Source organism: Scyliorhinus canicula, chromosome 12 (assembly GCF_902713615.1).
Source record: "Scyliorhinus canicula chromosome 12, sScyCan1.1, whole genome shotgun sequence".
NCBI classification, from domain to species: Eukaryota; Metazoa; Chordata; class Chondrichthyes; order Carcharhiniformes; family Scyliorhinidae; genus Scyliorhinus; species Scyliorhinus canicula.
The window spans coordinates 101,744,103-101,762,665 of record NC_052157.1 but is presented as its reverse complement, the minus strand read 5'-3'; the positions used below and the strand labels follow the sequence as shown (position 1 = coordinate 101,762,665).

Here is an 18,563-nt window from a genome sequence, read left to right as displayed (position 1 = left end):
AATGCCTTCCAGGCTCGGGAAACCCTCCTCAATGAAGAGATCCCCAAATCTCTCAATCCCTTCCGCTACCACCTCCTAAAGCCCCATCCAGCCTCCCCGGAGCGAAACGGTGATTATCACAAATCGGTGACCACACAGATTGTATGTCACACAGATTGTATGTCACACAGATTGTATGTCAGGACTACTCAAAGAGGTTATGAATAGCCTGGAGATCAAACAGCACTATCATCAGCCTATCACACTCCAGTCCCACGTGCTGTCTCCATTGCCCCCACACCCTCAGGGCTGCCACCACCACCGAGAGACTAGCTTTTTAGACTATGCCTCAAATCTCAGAGAAAGGGGGGGGGGGGGGGGCAGCACGGTGGCGCAATGGTTAGCACTGCTGCCTCACAGCTCCAAAGACCCGGGTTCAATTCCAGCCCCGGGTCACTGTCCGTGTGGAGTTTGCACATTCTCCCTGTGACTGCATAGGTCTCACCCCCACAACCAAAAATGTGCAGGGTAAGTGAAGTGGCCCCGCTAAATTGCCCTTTAATTGAAAAAAATAATTGGATACTCTTCAATTTTTTTTTTTTTTTTTTAAAGTTCTGGGAAGGACTAACTGGGGTCTGTGGGGTGGTGGGAAAACGTTGAAAGACAGCTCAATAGGAAATTAAAGCAAGGGCTGATAGGAAGGCCCAGACTTGTAGTTATACAACAGGAGAGAGAGTGCTCGTGTTATTATCTGAAAGCTAGATTCAGTGGCCATATCACTTTGAAAAGAAATTGAGCGAGGTATACATCCCAGATAGACGCAAATCACAGAGTGTGTCATGTGAACATGTTAAAGAAGTATTGGGTTAGAGCGGATGAGAACAAGCAGGAGTTTGTGTTAGTAATTAAGTAATGAAGCAAGGAGAAGACGAGGAGTCAAATTCTGACAGTGACTTCCCCATAATTCATTTGGGCAGTGAGGAAGTACTAGAAAATTTAAACCAGCAGTTACGACTTCTCCCAGAAAAGAGCCATAGCAAACTGAGATTTACTGCAGACCTTTAAATGCAGAAGAAAACTAGGTAGAAAGAAGTTAGTAGCGCATGATGTAGATGTGGGGGCCACTTTCCAATCAATCAACATCCATATAGATTAAGTCCAGCTATGATAAACGCAGATGCAGAAGGCATTGAGTATATGCTCTAGAATGACCTTATTGGTTCTAGTGATTGGAGCTCCCCTATTGCCATGGTGCTCAAACCAGATGAAACTCAGACATGTGTGGACTTCAGGCAGATAAATGCCGTAGACAACAGGGACCATTCCATGTTTGGAAGACTGCATTGAAAGAGTGACGGTCAAAATTAATCAACAAAGTAGACTCGTTAAAGGGCAAGTGCCTTTGACAGAGAGGGCAAAGGAGATCTCTGCCTTTGTGACACCTCAAGGATTTTATCAATTCAAAGTTCTGCCGCTTGGGTTGAAAAACGCCCCCACAAAGTTTCAGAGGCTCACGGAGTGATTCGAGGATTGAGTCACTGTGCCGTATACATTGATGACTTAGTGGGTGTTCAAGTACTCTTGAATTTTGTAACGTTCAATCAGATAGAAGTAGTAAAAAAAGGTTGAGAAATTAAACAACTTCCAAATTAAGACATTTCAATTAAAAAAAAAGGGGGAGGAAAGGTGTCATGGATCTGCCCAGCAACAGGTAGACATTTGCCTAGCAATATGAATGTAACAAGGCATGATGGGATGTGATCTGTCCAGCATCAGGTGTCACTGGACTGCCCAGCAACAGGTAGAAATCTGCCATCGACAGGAGGAGACAGCATTCAAAAGGCATAATGAGATGTAAATTTAAAAATAACAAGATGCTAGATAAATTATTAAAGTATTTTTATTAAGGTTTTGCAGAATTTTTCATAAAACAGTAGTAACCATAATAACAAAACAAACTAGAGTGAATATTAACATAGTGTTAAAAGAGAATATAGAATAACAATTAAATAGACATTACCCCACGCGACCCAGTCTTCCCACACCATCCCAATGAAGCACTCATCACCCCCCCCCCCCACGGATTCCTGCTGCTGCTGACATTTTAATTTTCCCCAAGATAGTCGACGAACGGTTGCCACCTCCGAGAGAACCCTAGCGTAGATCCTCTTAAGGCAAACTTTATTTTCTTGAGGCTGAGAAACCCAGCCACATCGTTAACACAAGTCTCTACACATGGGGCTTCGAGTCACTCCACATTAATAAAATCCGTCTCCAGGCTACTAGGGAGGCAAAGGCCAAGACGTCAGCCTCTTTCGCCCCCTGAACTCCCAGGTCTTCTGACACTCCAAAGATCGCTATCTCTGGACTCGGCACCACCCGTGTGTTAAGCACCTTGGACATTGCCCTCACGAACCCTTGCCAGAACTCTCTAAGCTCCGGGCACGCCCAAAACATGTGGCCCTTGCACCTCATACAACTGTCTTCTACCCCAAAAAACTTGCTCATTCTCGCTGCCGTCATGTGTGCCCGGTGGACGACCTTAAATTGAATTAGACTCCGCCTCCTGTAGCTCCTGGTAGATATCCGATACCCTCCCCTCCCCCACCCAGGTTCCGGAGACCACCCTGTCCTGTATCCTCAGTGGCGGCAGTGTCGGAAAGGCCACTACCTGTTTTTTTCAGGAAGGCTCGTACTTGCAGATATTTAAAGGCATTTCCTGGCGGCAGATTAAATTTGTCCTCTAGCGCCTTCAAACTGGGAAAGCTTCTGTCTATGAACAGATCTCCCATCCTTCTGATGCCTGCCCTCTGCCAGCTCTGGAACCCACCATCCATCCTACCCAGGACAAACCTGTGGTTGTTGCATATCGGGGTCCAGACCGACACTCCTTCCACCTTCTTGTACCTCCTCCACGGTCCCCAGATCCGCAGTGTCGCCACCACCACTGGACTTGGAGTAACAGGTCGGCGAGAACGGCAAAGGAGCCGTTATCAAAGCTCCCAGACTAGTACCTTTACATGACGCCGCCTCCAGCTGCTCCCATGCCGCTCCCCCCCCCCATCGCTCACTTCCTAATCATAGCTATATTGGCCGCCCAGTAGTAGTTACGAAAGTTAAGCAGCGCCAACCCCCCCCCCCCCCCCCCCCCCACCCCCACCCCCACCCCCCGCCCCCCACCCCCTGCACTCCAACAGCGATTTCCTTACTGCGGGGTCTTATTCGCCCACACAAAGCCTGTAATGATCCTACTCACCCACTTAGAAAAGGCCATAGGTATGAAGATGGGGAGGCACTGAAAGACAAACAAAAATCTGGGGAGGACAGTCATTTTCACGGTCTATACCCTCCCTGCCAGTGTCAGCGGGAGCATGTCCCACCTTTTAAAGTCGCCTTCCATTTGCTCCACCAACCGGGTCAGGTTGAGCCTGTGTAGGGCATCCCATTTCCTGGCTACCTGTATACCCAGGTAACGAAAACTTTTCTCTACCATCCTGAGCGCCAGCTCTTTCAGTCTCTCCTCCTGCCCCTTGGCCTGGATCACAAACAACTCACTCTTTCCCATATGTTCAGTTTGTACCCTGAAAAACTACCAAAATCCCTCAGGATCCGCGGAACCTCCCCCATCCCCTTCACAGGGTCCGAAAAGTACAGGAGCAAATCATCCACTTATAGCGAGATCCAATGTTCCACCCCCCTTCCACCCCATCCCCCGAACCAGTCCCCGCCAGTTCCTCGAGGCTCTCAGCGCCATAGCTAAGGCAAATAGTAACGGGGAGAGGGGATACCCCTGCCTCGTTCCCCAGTGAAGTTCGAAGTCCCCCGACCTCCGATTGAAACATACACTTGCTACAGGTGCCTGGTACAGCAATTTCACCCAGCCAATAAAGCCCTCACCAAACCTGAACCTCCCCAGCATTTATAAGAACATAAGAACTAGGAGCAGGAGTAGGCCATCTGGCCCCTCGAGCCTGCTCCGCCATTCAATGAGATCATGGCTGATCTTTTGTGGACTCAGCTCCACTTTCCGGCCCGAACACCATAATCCCTTTATTCTTCAAAAAACTATCTATCTTTACCTTAAAAACATGTAATGAAGGAGCCTCAACTGCTTCACTGGGCAAGGAATTCCATAGATTCACAACCCTTTGGGTGAAGAAGTTCCTCCTAAACTCAGTCCTAAATCTACTTCCCCTTATTTTTAGGCTATGTCCCCTAGTTCTGCTTTCACCCGCCAGTGGAAACAACCTGCCCGCATCTATCCTATCTATTCCCTTCATAATTTTAAATGTTTCTATAAGATCCCCACTCATCCTTCTAAATTCCAACGAGTACAGTCCCAGTCTACTCAACCTCTCCTCATAATCCAACCCCTTCAGATCTGGGATTAACCTAGTGAATCTCCTCTGCACACCCTCCAGTGCCAGTACGTCCTTTCTCAAGTAAGGAGACCAAAACTGAACACAATACTCCAGGTGTGGCCTCACTAACACCTTATACAATTGCAACATAACCTCCCTATTCTTAAACTCCATCCCTCTAGCAATGAAGGACAAAATTCCATTTGCCTTCTTAATCACCTGTAGCACCTGTAAACCAACCTTCTGTGACTCATGCACTAGCACACCCAAGTCTCTCTGCACAGCGGCATGCTTTAATATTTTATCGTTTAAATAATAATCCCGTTTGCTGTTATTCCTACCAAAATGGATAACCTCACATTTGTCAACATTGTATTCCATCTGCCAGACCCTAGTCCATTCACTTAACCTATCCAAATCCCTCTGCAGACTTCCAGTATCCTCTGCACTTTTCGCTTGACCACTCATCTTAGTGTCATCTGCAAACTTGGACACATTGCCCTTGGTCCCCAACTCCAAATCATCTATGTAAATTGTGAACAATTGTGGGCCCAACACGGATCCCTGAGGGACACCACTAGCTACTGATTGCCAACCAGAGAAACACCCATTAATCCCCACTCTTTGCTTTCTATTAATTAACCAATCTTCTATCCATGCTACTACTTTACCCTTAATGCCATGCATCTTTATCTTATGCAACAACCTTTTGTGTGGCACCTTGTCAAAGGCTTTCTGGAAATCCAGATATACCACATCCATCGGCTCCCCATTATCTACTGCACTGGTAATGTCCTCAAAAAATTCCACTAAGACTTCCGATGTGCATCATGAAGTGAGTGAGCACACAGAGGCAGCTCCTGCCTAAGGTTGCAGAAAAGAGCTCTTTTTTGGGCAGCACGGGTTGGAATTTCGATGAAAAGGCGTGGGTGAATGTTCAAGGAGTATTTTCCCCCAGGAATAGGATGTTTCTTGGTTATCAGACCCTCAGAATTAGTGCAAGATTTGTCTGAACAGCAACAAACAAAAGCCTCTGCAAGCATGCTAGCGGGGGAAGGGCCAGCTTATAGGTCTCAAGCTGACCTGAGGGCCTTTATGAAAGCTGAATTCTAGCAGCAGAGGGAAGAACTGTGAAAAGATCTCACCAAGGCCATTGAAGAAGCGGAGATGGACTTCCGGTAGTGGTGATGCGGAGCTAAGCCGCACGTTCAGTGGCTCCCACTATTTTCGGACTTTGGGGCTCTTTTAACGGCTCGTAGTGGTGCTGTTTGGAATTTTCCCCGTGTGGGAACACTCCTTCTCAGATTCTCCACCGGTGGATGGCCTGGACTAGGAGTGGAGCGGTCAGAAAACCGGCTTTGCAGTTGCAGCTAAGCCGCACCGCAGCTCCCGCTACTTAAGGACTTTTGGGCCGATTTGAGGGCCCCAAACGGCGCTGTCTCGACGAATCCCGGTGGGGGAAGGTGTCTAGAGGAGCATTCCCCATAATTTATGGTGCTCACCCGGGGTGGGGCAAAGGAAAAGGCTGCAGCAGCTCCACAAGAAAAGCGGGGGAAGGAGGACAAAATGGCGGCTGGCGGAACACCTGAGGACTGGTGGAAGTGGGCGCAGGAGCAGCAAGCTGCTCTTCTGCGCTGTTTTGCGGAGCTGAAGGCTGAGTTGCTGGACTCACTGAATGCGACTACCAACAAGCTGCTTGGAGCTCAGGCGGCCCAGGAGGTGTCTATCCGGGAGTTGCAGCGGCAGGCCGCTGAGCGGGAGGAGGAGGCCGTGGTCCTCGTGGGGAAAGTGGAGTTGCACGAGGCACTTCACAAAAAGTGGCAAGACCGCTTGGAGGAGCTGGACGTTCGCACGAGGCGAAAGAATTTGAGGATCCTGGGCCTGGCGGAGGGGCTGGAGGGGTCGGATCTCCCGTGGTACGTGACCACGATGTTGAGCTCGTTGATGGGAGTGGGGTCCTTACATTTGCCCCTGGAGCTTGAGGGAGCTCACAGACTGCTGGCCAGGAGGCCCAAGGCAAATTAACCCCCGCGGGCGGTGCTGGTGCGGTTCCATCGATTTAGTGACCGGGAGTGTGTGCTGCGCTGGGCCAAGAAAGAGAGGAGCAGCAAGTGGGAGAATTCGGTAGTACGAATCTACCAGGACTGGAGTGCGGAGCTGGCAAAGCGGAGGGCCAGGTTCAACCGGACGAAGGCGGTGCTGCATGCCAAGCAGGTCAGATTTGGAATGCTGCAGCCTGCGCGTCTGTGGGTGACATATAAGGACCGGCACCACTACTTCGAGTCCCCGGAGGAGGCGTGGGCCTTTGTACAGGCGGAGAAACTGGACTCGAACTAGGATCTGGGGCCACACTATGGCCGTTGCTGTTTTCGCTGTTGCTGTTCTTCAATTTTGACACGTGTTTTTTTAATGCTGCTTTTCTTTTTGCTCTGTTTCCGGGTGGGTTTGTCTGTTGGGTATGTGTGTGGGGTATGTGGGGAACGTTGGGGATATGTGCTTTATATGTTCTCTTCTGTACGGGGCCGGGGGTTGGGGTGAAACTGGATTTTGAGGAGCTGCGTCGGAAGGGTGGGGTGTGGCAGTGTGAAAGCGCGGGCTTTCCTCTGGTTGTCCGCGCTGCGGGGCAGGGGGGGCGGAGCTGGAGGTGGGGGCGTGGCCTCTACTGGTTTTCTTTCCCGCGCTGAAGTGGTGCCAAGGAGGTGTGGCAAGAGGGGGATGACCCCATGCCGGGAGGAGATGGATTTTGGCAGGAGCTGCCGGGTCAGCAGAAGTCAGCTGACACACGGAAGTACCATGGAGGGTGCGTCGCGGCTAGGTGGGGTCCTAGCCTGGGGGGGTGGGGGGGGGATACCGGGTTGCTGCTGGAATGGCCAGGAAGGAGCTGGCGTGGGCCGGGGGGGTGGGGGGGGGGGGGGGGGGGGGGGGGGGGGGGGGTAGAGGAGAGGCGTTATCGCCATGGGGAACGGGTCAGGCCGGGCGAGCTGGCCTGGGGCGAGCAGTCAATAAGCTATGGCTAGCCGGCGGGGGAGAGGGGCAGGTTGCTCTCTGATTCGGCTGATTACCTGGAACGTGAGGGGGCTGAATGGGCCGGTTAAGAGAACCAGGGTATTTTCTCATCTGAAGGGGCTGAAGGCGGACATGGCTATGCTCCAGGAGACCCACTTGAAGGTGGCGGACCAGGTTCGTCTGAGGAAGAGGTGGGTGGGGCAGGTTTTTCACTCAGGATTGGACACGAAGAACCGGGGGGTGGCGATCCTGGTGGGGAAGAGGGTGGCGTTCGAGGCGGCTGAGGTGGTGTCGGACAAGGAGGGCAGATATATTATGGCGAAGGGTAGGCTGCAGGGAGAGAAGGTGGTGCTGGTTAATGTATATGCCCCGAATTGGGATGATGCCGGCTTCATGAGGCGCTTGTTGGGCCACATTCCGGACCTGGAGGCAGGGGGCCTGATCATGGGGGGAGACTTTAACACAGTGCTGGATCCCCCACTGGACCGGTCCAGTTCAAGGACGGGTAGGAGACCGGCGGCGGCCAGAGTGCTGAGGGGGTTTATGGACCAGATGGGAGGGGTGGATCCCTGGAGGTTTGGGAGGCTGAGAGCGCGGGAGTATTCCTTTTTCTCCCATGTCCATAGAGTCTATTCCCGAATAGATTTTTTCATCCTGAGCAGGGGATTGATCCCGAAGGTGCAGAATGCAGAGTATTCGGCCATAGCGATCTCAGACCATGCTCCGCACTGGGTTGATCTGGAGATGGGGGAGGCGCGGGACCAGCGCCCGCTCTGGCGCCTGGATGTGGGGCTGCTGGCTGATGAGGAGGTGTGTAGGAGGGTCCGGGGAAGTATTGAGGGGTATCTTGATACCAATGATACGGGGGAGGTCCGGGTGGGGATGGTCTGGGAGGCTCTGAAAGCAGTGATCCGGGGAGAGCTGATCTCCATCCGGGCCCATAGGGAAAGGAGGGAGAGGAAGGAGAGGGAGAGACTGGTGGGAGAGCTCCTGGATGTGGACAGGAGATACACGGAGGCACCGGAGGAGGGGTTGCTGGGGGAACGGCGAAGTTTGCAGGCCAAATTTGACTTGTTGACCACCAGAAAGGCGGAGACACAGTGGAGGAGGTCGCAGGGCACGGTATATGAGTATGGGGAGAAGGCGAGCAGGATGTTGGCGCATCAGCTCCGCAGGCGAGATGCGGCTAGGGAAATTGGTGGAGTGACGGATAGGGGTGGGAATGTAGTGCAGAAGGGGACAGAAGTAAATGGGGTCTTTAGGGACTTCTACGAGGAACTGTACCGGTCAGAACCTCCGATGGGGAGAGGGGGGATGGAGAGCTTCATGAACAGGCTACGGTTCCCAAGGGTTCAAGAGGAGCTGGTAGAGGGGCTGGGGGCGCCGATAGAGTTGGAGGAGCTAGTCAGCGGGATTGGACAAATGCAGTCAGGTAAGGCGTCGGGGCCGGATGGGTTCCCGGTGGAATTTTATAAAAAGTATGCGGATCTGTTGGGCCCCCTGTTGGTGCGAGCCTTCAATGAGGCATGGGAGGGGGGGGCTTTGCCCCCGACGATGTCGCGGGCACTGATCTCTCTGATCCTAAAGTGGGATAAGGACCCCTTGCAGTGTGGATCATACAGTCCTATCTCGCTCCTCAATGTTGACGCTAAGTTGCTGGCGAAGATCCTGGCCACCAGGATAGAGGACTGTGTGCCAGGGGTGATACATGAGGATCAGACAGGATTTGTCAAGGGACGGCAGCTCAACACGAATGTGCGGAGACTGCTAAATGTTATTATGATGCCGGCAGTGGAGGGGGAGGCGGAGATAGTGGTGGCGCTGGATGCGGAGAAAGCGTTTGATAGAGTTGAGTGGGGGTACCTGTGGGAGGTGCTGGAGCAGTTCGGATTCGGGGAGGGATTCATCAAATGGGTGAGGCTGCTCTACGCGGCTCCGATGGCGAGTGTAGTTACAAATGGAAGGAGATCGGAGTACTTTAGGCTCTACCGTGGCACCAGGCAGGGGTGCCCCCTGTCCCCCTTGCTCTTTGCACTGGCGATTGAACCTTTGGCTATGGCGTTGAGGGAGTCAGGGAGATGGAGGGGTCTGGTGCGGGGTGGGGAGGAACATCGGGTATCGCTGTATGCGGACGACCTGCTGTTGTATGTGGCGGATCCAGAAGGGGGAATGCCGGGGGTGATGGAGCTGTTAGCGGAATTTGGGGGCTTTTCGGGCTATAAGTTAAATTTAGGCAAGAGTGAGGTATTTGTAGTACACCCGGGTGATCAGGAGGAGGGAATTGGGAGACTCCCATTTAAGAGGGCAGTGAAGAGTTTCAGATACCTGGGGGTGCAGGTGGCCAGGAGTTGGGGGACTGTCCATAAGCTTAATTTTACCAGGCTGGTGGAGCAGATGGAAGAGGAATTTAAAAGGTGGGACATGGTGCTGCTATCGTTGGCGGGTAGAGTGCAGTCTGTCAAAATGATGGTTCTCCCGAGGTTCTTGTTCCTTTTTCAGTGTTTGCCCATCTTTATCCCTAGGGCCTTTTTTAGAAGGGTGACTAGCAGCATCATGAGCTTTGTTTGGGCGCATGGGACCCCGAGGGTGAAGAGGGTCTTCTTGGAGCGGGGTAGAGATCGGGGGGGGGCTGGCGTTACCCAATCTCTCGGGGTATTATTGGGCGGCCAATGTGTCGATGGTGCGCAAGTGGGTAATGGAGGGGGAGGGGGCAGCATGGAAACGGGTGGAGAGGGCGTCCTGTGGAGATACAAGCCTGGGGGCCTTGGTAATGACGCCGTGGCCGCTCCCTCCTACGAGGTATACCACGAGTCCGGTGGTGGCGGCTACCCTCAAGATTTGGGGGCAGTGGAGGCGACATAGGGGAGAAGTGGGGGGCTCGATGGAGGCTCCGTTAAGGGGGAACCATAGGTTCGTCCCCGGAACATTGATGGGGGATTTCAGGGTTGGTACAGAGCGGGCATCAGACAGCTGAGGGACCTGTTTATTGATGGGAGGTTTGCGAGCCTGGGGGAGTTGGAGGAGAAATTTGGGCTCCCCCCGGGGAACATGTTCAGGTATCTGCAGGTAAAGGCATTTGCTAGGCGGCAGGTGGAGGGATTCCCTTCGCTTCCCGCGAGGGGGGTGAGCGAAAGGGTGCTTTCGGGGGTCTGGGTCGGAGAGGGGAAGATATCTGATATCTACAAGGTTACGCAGGAGGTGGAGGAGGCGTCAGTAGAGGAGCTGAAAGCTAAGTAGGAGGGGGAACTGGGAGAACAGATCGAAGACGGGACATGGGCTGATGCCCTGGAGAGGGTTAATTCTTCCTCCTGCACCGGGCCCACATGACTGGGACAAGGATGAGTAGGTTCTTTCGGGGTGAAGACAGGTGTGTCAGGTGCTCGGGGAGTCCAGCGAACCATGCCCATATGTTCTGGGCATGCCCGGCGCTGGAGGAGTTCTGGAAGGGGGTGGCGAGGACAGTGTCGAGGGCGGTGGGATCCAGGGTCAAGCCAGGATGGGGACTCGCGATTTTTGGGGTTGGGGTGGAGCCGGGAGTGCAGGAGGCGAAGGAGGCCGGTGTGCTGGCCTTTGCATCCCTAGTAGCCCGGCGAAGGATCTTGCTACAATGGAAGGATGTGAGGCCCCCAAGCGTGGAGACCTGGATCAATGACATGGCGGGTTTCATTAAGCTAGAGAAGGTCAAATTCGCCCTGAGAGGGTCGGTACAAGGGTTCTTTAGGCGGTGGCAACCTTTTCTCGACTTTCTGGCTCAACGATAGGGTACGGGGACAGTAGCAGCAGCAACCCGGGGGGGGGGGGGGGGGGGAGAGAGAGAGAGAGAGGTGGGGGGGGCGGACGATGACTATGTTTGTTTATTTAATTTAAATTTATTTTGAAGTTCTTTTGTTGTTCATTGGGGTTGGGGGGGTGGGGGGATGTGATACATGCGTCGATACGGTCTGGTGGTGGTACGGTTATTATGGATTATTTTGTTGCATTTCATTGTTTGTCGTTATGTTTTATATTTTCTGTAAAAAATTCCAATAAAAATTATATTTTAAAAAAAAAAATTCCACTAAATTAGTTAGGCATGACCTGCCTTTTACGAACCCATGCTGCGTCTGCCCAATGGGACAATTTCTATCCAGATGCCTCGCTATCTCTTCCTTGATGATAGATTCCAGCATCTTCCCTACTACTGAAGTTAAGCTCACTGGCCTATAATTTCCTGCTTTCTGCCTACCTCCTTTTTTAAACAGTGGTGTCACGTTTGCTAATTTCCAATCCACCGGGACCACCCCAGAGTCTAGTGAATTTCGGTAAATTATCACTAGTGCATCTGCAATTTCCCTAGCCATCTCTTTTAGCACTCTGGGATGCATTCCATCAGGGCCAGGAGACTTGTCTACCTTTAGCCCCATTAGCTTGCCCATAACTACCTCCTTAGTGATAACAATCCTCTCAAGGCCCTCACCTGTCATAGCCTCATTTCTATCAGTCGCTGGCATGTTATTTGTGTCTTCCACTGTGAAAACCGACCCAAAATACCTGTTCAGTTCCTCAGCCATTTCCTCATTTCCCATTATTAAAACTCCCTTCTCATCCTCTAAAGGACCAATATTTACCTTAGCCACTCTTTTTTGTTTTATATATTTGTAAAAACTTTTACTGTCTGTTTTTATATTCTGAGCAAGTTTACTCTCATACTCTATCTTACTCTTCTTTATAGCTTTTTTAGTAGCTTTCTGTTGCCCCCTAAAGATTTCCCAGTCCTCTAATCTCCCAGCAATCTTTGCCACTTTATATGCTTTTTCCTTCAATTTGATACTCTCCCTTATTTCCTTAGATATCCACGGTCGATTTTCCCTCTTTCTACCGTCCTTCCTTTTTGTTGGTATAAACCTTTGCTGAGCAGTGTGAAAAATCGCTTGGAAGGTTCTCCACTGCTCCTCGGTGCTTCCACTCCACCCGGTCAAAGACTTTCTCTGCATCCATCGCTGTTACCACCTCCACCTTCCCTCCCTCTGAGGGCATCACAACAATATTCAAGTCTCCGGACATTGGTATTGAGTTGTCTGCCTTTAACAAACCCAGTCTGGTCTTCCTCTATCACCCCTGGGACGCAATCCTCAATTCTTGTGGTCAGAATCTTAGCTAACAATTTGGCATCCACATTTAAAAGCGAAATCAGTCTGTATGAGCCGCAATGTTCTGGATCCTTCCCAAGTTTAAGAATGAGTAATATCAAAGCCTGTGACATTGTTGGGGGGAGGTTTCCTTTCTCCCTAGCCTCATTGAAGGTCCTCATCAGGAGTGGGCACAATATTTCCGAAAATTTCTCACAGAATTCTACCGGGTAACCGTCCGGCCCTGCGGCTTTACCCGATTGCATGCCTCTATACCCTTGACAATCTCCTCCATTTCAATCGGGTCCCCCAGCCCTTCCACCAGGTCCTCTTCCTTCCCCCTTTGGAAACCTCAACTGGTACAAATATTGCCTCATCCCTTCCGCTCCCGTCGGGGGCTCCGACTCATATAGTTTACTATAGAATTCCTTAAAGACACGCTCCGCACGCCGCTGTCGGCCACTTCACCCGGCCACTCCTGGTCCAACTATCCATACAACAGAGGGAATCCTTTTGGCAGTGTTCACTTCACCAATCTGCCCCAAAAAGTCTGTGAAAACTGAAAAAGGACTGGGAGTCCGTTCCAGATGGGGGCTGTCGAATGTGCGACTTACTCCTCCGTGGCTGCCACCAGAAGTCTCGACACCGCTTCTTCAATGGCCGTGGCAAGATCTTTTCACAGTTGTTCCCTCTGCTGCTGGAATTCAGCTTTAATAAAGGCCCTCAAGTCAGCTTGAAGCCTTTAAGCTTGCCCTTCCCCCGCCTGCATGCTGTAAGAGGCTTTTGTCTTTGCTGCAGCTCCAGCCAAATCTTTCACTGTTTCTGCCGGGTCTGGTAACCAAGAGGCATACCATTCCTGGGGGAAAGTACTCCTCCAACATTCACCTACATCTTTTCATCAAAATTCCACCCCGTATTGATTAAAAAAGAGCTCTTTTCTGTAACCGTGGGCAGGAACTGCCTTGTGTGTGACCACTTATTCCATGGTCCACACCGGAAGTGTCCTAGATAAATAATATATAGATGCCAGTACCCTCAGAAACAGAGAGGCAGTTTACACCTAACAACCAGCGAGGCCAGTCTCCAATTGTAAGAAGTCTTACAACACCAGGTTAAAGTCCAACAGGTTTGTTTCAAACACGAGCTTTCGGAGCACGGCTCCTTCTTCAGGTGAAGAAGGAGCCGTGCTCCGAAAGCTCGTGTTTGAAACAAACCTGTTGGACTTTAACCTGGTGTTGTAAGACTTCTTACTGTGCTCACCCCAGTCCAACGCCGGCATCTCCACATCATAGTCTCCAATTGAACAGCCAGGAGCCTAGGCTAGCATCAAAGTCTTCGAGCCAAGGTCATGCAGCAACCTTCTTAAAGGCAGTTTAACTATCTTTGCTGGACCAGGAAAATACTTTTCCCAGACTTGACTATCAGCCCTGTATTGTGTGGTAACGATAAGCAGGATTTGACTTATAGATTTACTTAATTTGGATGATGTTTGGGGAAAGGGGAAGGCTTAAGGAGTCCAGGAATAATAGATATCGTTTGGAACATGGGTATGTTCTACATAAACTGTGTGTTTAGTGATTCATATACTTAACTGTCCTAGAGTATTGTAGTTCCGTTTGTGTATATTTGTCTTTAATTTAATAAATGATGTTTACTAATTGTTACATGACACCTGGGTTGGCTACTGTCATTGGGGTTTCACTTGACTCCTCACATCAAAAATAAAACTTATATACCCTCACGAACAGGTGCCCCAAGTTGGTATACCCTCAGCGTGGTTCGTGTCAGTAGGAATAAGATATTTCACACAGCAAAGTCAATTTAAAAGATTGAAGATTAAAGATTTAAAAAATTGACCATATTTACTTCGCCTCAAGCTCATTAGCAGAGTAGGCATCAAGACACTATTGTAGCAATTTATGCCGGTCCTCTATGATATATAGTGCAGAGGTATGGTTTATAAGTAGTTTTACCTTCGTTGAGGAGCTCCTGTTGAATTTCCTCAAAATCTGCCAATTCATTTATATTCTCCAATGGATTCAGAACCTGATGAGCAAATCAAACCAGAGAAACATCATTCCAATGATGGATTTCTAACAAGGTGAATGCCTTAGGATTCGCATTAACGAGGGGGTTGTATATATAACTATGCCAGTTAATTTCCTCATGCAAAAGGCAAGTGGGCATGGAACACATTCCCAGAAAATGGCAGGTGCAGAATCAATTCAAGCATTTAACAAAAAGGAAAATAGCAAGGGTTAAAGGAGTGTAGGCGTGGCTCGGTGGTTAACACTGCTGCCTCACGGTAGTTGAGGACCTAGGTTCGATCCCGGCCCCAAGTCACTGTCTGTGGGGGTTTGCACGTTCTCTCCGTGTCTGTGCGTGTCTCATGCCCACAACCTAAAGATGTGCAGGGGAAAGGGGAAGGCTTAAGGAATCATAGATATAGTTTGGAACATGAGTATGTTCTACATAAACGGTGTGTTTAGTGATTCATATACTTACCTGTCCTAGAGTATTATAGTTCTGTTTGTGTATATTTGTCTTTAATTTAATAAAGGATATTGTCCACTCTAAATTGCCCCTTAATTGGAATTTTAAAAAAAAAGGGTAGGCAATGGGCATTCAAGGAATAAAAAAAACTGTCACGGCCAAAAGCAATAAACTAAGTGGCCTCCAGTTGTTTCCATGTTGCGAAGAGTTGGAAGCATAAAATTCTGGGTTATAACTGAACAGCCCATTAATCTGTAATTGTTGTTATTATGATGCCGGCTGTGGAAGGGGAGGCAGAGATAGTGGTGGCATTAGATGCGGAGAAGGCCTTTGATAGGGTTGAGTGGGAGTATCTGTGGGAGGTGTTGGCGAGGTTTGGGTTTGGGGAGGGGTTTATCCGTTGGGTGAGGCTGCTCTACGAGGCCCCGATGGCGAGTGTAGCCACAAATAGGAGGAGGTCGGAGTACTTTTGGCTCTACCGGGGGACGAGACAGGGGTGCCCCCTGTCCCCCTTGCTCTTCGCGTTGGCGATTGAGCCCCTGGCCATGGCGTTGAGGGAGTCAGGGAACTGGAGGGGCCTGGTGCGGGGTGGGGAGGAGCATAGAGTGTCGCTTTATGCGGACGACCTGTTGCTGTATGTGGCGGACCTGGTGGGGGGGATGCTGGAGGTGATGAGGATTCTTAGTGAATTTGGGGGTTTCTCTGGGTATAAGTTGAACCTGGGCAAGAGCAAGTTGTTCGTGGGCATCCGGGGGATCAGGCAGAGGGGATTGGTAGGCTTCCACTGAAGCAGGAAGGGAAGAGCTTCAGGTACCTAGGTGTCCAGGTGGCTGGGAGTTGGGGGGCCCTGCACAAGCTCAACCTCACAAGGTTGGTGGAGCAGATGGAGGAGGAGTTCAAGAGGTTGGGATATGTTACCGCTGTCACTGGCGGGGAGGGTGCGGTCCGTTAAGATGACGGCGCTCCCGAGGTTTTTGTTCCTGTTCCAGTGCCTCCCCATCCTGGCGTTACCCAACCTCTGTGGGTACTATTGGGCTGCCAACACAGCGATGGTGCGTAAGTGGGTAATGGACGAGGAAGGGGCAGCATGGAAGAAGATGGAGGTGGCGTCATGTGTGGGCACGAGCCTGGAGGCGCTGGTAACGGTAAACTGCCACCGCGGTTGCCGCTCCCTCCAACGAGGTATATCACGAGCCCGGTGGTGGCGGCTACCCTCAAAATTTGGGGGCAATGGAGACGGCATAGGGGAAAAGTGGGGGGCATTGATGGCAGATTTCTGGGCTGGCACAGGGTAGGGGTTAGGAGGTTGAGGGACCTGTTTGCGTAGGGGAGGTTCGCGAGCTTGGGGGAGTTAGAGGGGAAGTTTGGGCTCCCCGGGGAACATGTTTAGGTACGTGCAGGTGAGGGCGTTTGCCAGGCGGCAGGTGGAGGGGTTCCCCTTGCTGCACCCACGTGGGGTGCGGGACAGGGTGCTCTCGGGGGTGTGGGTTGGAGAAGGGAGCATTTCGGACATATACCGGGTGATGCAGGAGGTAGACGAGGCCTCGGTGGAGGAACTGAAGGATAAATGGGAGAGGAGCTGGGTGAGGAGATTGAGGAGGGGACGTGGGCGGATGCCCTGGAGAGAGTGAATTCCTCCCCTTCCTGTGCGAGGCTTAGCCTCATACAGTTCAAGGTGCTGCATAGGGCCCACATGACTGGGACGAGGATGAGTAGGTTTTTCGGGAGCGAAGACAGGTGTGCTAGGTGCTCAGGGGGCCCAGCGAACCACGGCCATATGTTTTGGGTGTGCCCAGCGCTGGGGGAGTTTTGGAAGGGTGTAGCAAGGACGGTGTAGGGGAAAAGTGGGATGGTGGGATCCAGGGTCAAGCAGGCTGGGGACTCGCAATTTTTGTGGTTGCAGTGCAGAAGGCGAAAGAGGCCGGTGTTCTGGCCTTTGCTTCCCTAGTAGCCCGGCGGAGGATCTTGCTCCAATGGAAGGATGCGAGGCCCCCAAGCGTGGAGGCCTGGATCAATGATATGGCGGGGTTCATTAAATTGGAGAAGGTGAAATTTGCCCTGAGGGGATCAGTACAAGGGTTCTTTAGGCGGTGGCAGCCTTTCCTGGACTTCCTGGCGGAACGGTAGGGAAATAGGCCGGCAGCAGCAGCAACGGGGGGGGGTTTGGTTCGGTGGGAGGGAGAACTGTGGACATGGGATGTGGCGGGTGTTATCTCTTTCCCTTTTGTTGTTTGGGTGTTCTTTTGTTTTTTTCTTTTGTTTGTAGTTGCTTTTGAAGTTGGGTGGGTGTTGTTCTTGGGTTTTTACCGCAGTTGTTTTGTTAATATTGTTGTGATGTTTATATTTTGTAAAAATTTCAATAATAATTATTTTTAAAAAATAATAATAATCTGTAATTGTTAAAAGTAGTCCATTGAATCCCTGCAGTGCAGGATAGGGGCATTTGGCTCATGGGGTCTGAATTGACTCCCCGAAGCACTCCACCAAGGTCCACTCCCCTGCCCTAGCCATATAATCCATGGCCAAACCACCTAACCTGCACATCCTGTAATATGCTAACCTGTAACATGCATCAGATCCATTCCAATCACATCATTGCAGAAGGGTGACAAGTTTTAGCAGTTTCCATCATAAATGTGGACACGGAAATTGATATTGAAAAGGTAGTCAGGAATTCTGCAAGATTTGGATGACATTACAGATTTCAAGGGGTTATTTCAAGGGGTATCTGCCATCCCTGTTTATTTTATGATTTACAACACAATTTCAAAATATACAAAATTAAAATCTAGAATGAGATCCCATCATCAGAAGGGTGCCGAGATGAACAAACCTCTGTTAAACCTCCCTTCTTCCACAGTGATTGGAAATTGCTATCGAGTACTTTCAGAGCTCGCCATTCTTCTTCCATCACCTCTTGCACAAGCAAGGATCCATTTGGGCTGCAGTTTGGATTGTCTCCCACATGCCTGTACCTGTCTAACAGCTTTGCCCGGCTGTTCTTCAGTCTTTCTACGCACCTCTGGGAAGACAGAACACGGGGAACGAAAGTTACTGTACACAATAAAGCAATAAATATTTCTTGCTGCAAATCAGAGAGATAGGAACATCCCTGCAATTTCTCGGCAAAGATATGGGCAATACTTATTGCTAAACATTTGTTCAATATTTCCACATTTAAATCAAAAGCTGTAGATCGGGATGGCTCTGAATAGGAAGAGGTACCTGGGCAGCACGTTCATTCTGATCGTCTGGACTCTCCCCACGAGGGAGGGTGGGAGTGTGTTCCATCTTTGCAGGTCCTTTTTTACTTCCTCTGTCAGACTGGTGAGGTTCCATTTGTGGATCCCTTTCCAGTCATGGGCTATTTGGATCCCCAGGTAGCGGAATTCGTGTCGGGCTTGTTTAAATGGCAGTCGCGTTAGTGCTGCCCCACCTACTTGTGAGTGTACCAGGAAGATCTTGCTTTTGCTCATGTTGAGTTTATAGCCCGAGAAGGCGCCAAACTCTTTCAGGAGCGCGATGATTCAGTTCATGCTGCTTTGTGGGTCCGAAATGTAGAGGAGCAGGTCATCAGCATAGAGTGAGACTCTGTGCTCTCTGCCGCCCCTTTGGA

General features: G+C 50.7%; 1 protein-coding gene across 1 annotated transcript in view; it reads right to left on the bottom strand.

Moving 5' to 3' along the window:
- Window positions 1-18,563, bottom strand: part of rpain (RPA interacting protein) — a 38,036-nt gene that overhangs the window by 11,056 nt on the left and 8,417 nt on the right. Inside the window, exons 2-3 of the mRNA XM_038813619.1 lie at window positions 17,781-17,969; window positions 14,428-14,500 (exon numbers count right to left, since the gene is read on the bottom strand). Of these exons, the coding sequence (XP_038669547.1) occupies window positions 14,428-14,500; window positions 17,781-17,969 (262 nt within the window). The remainder of the gene's footprint in view (window positions 1-14,427; window positions 14,501-17,780; window positions 17,970-18,563) is intronic.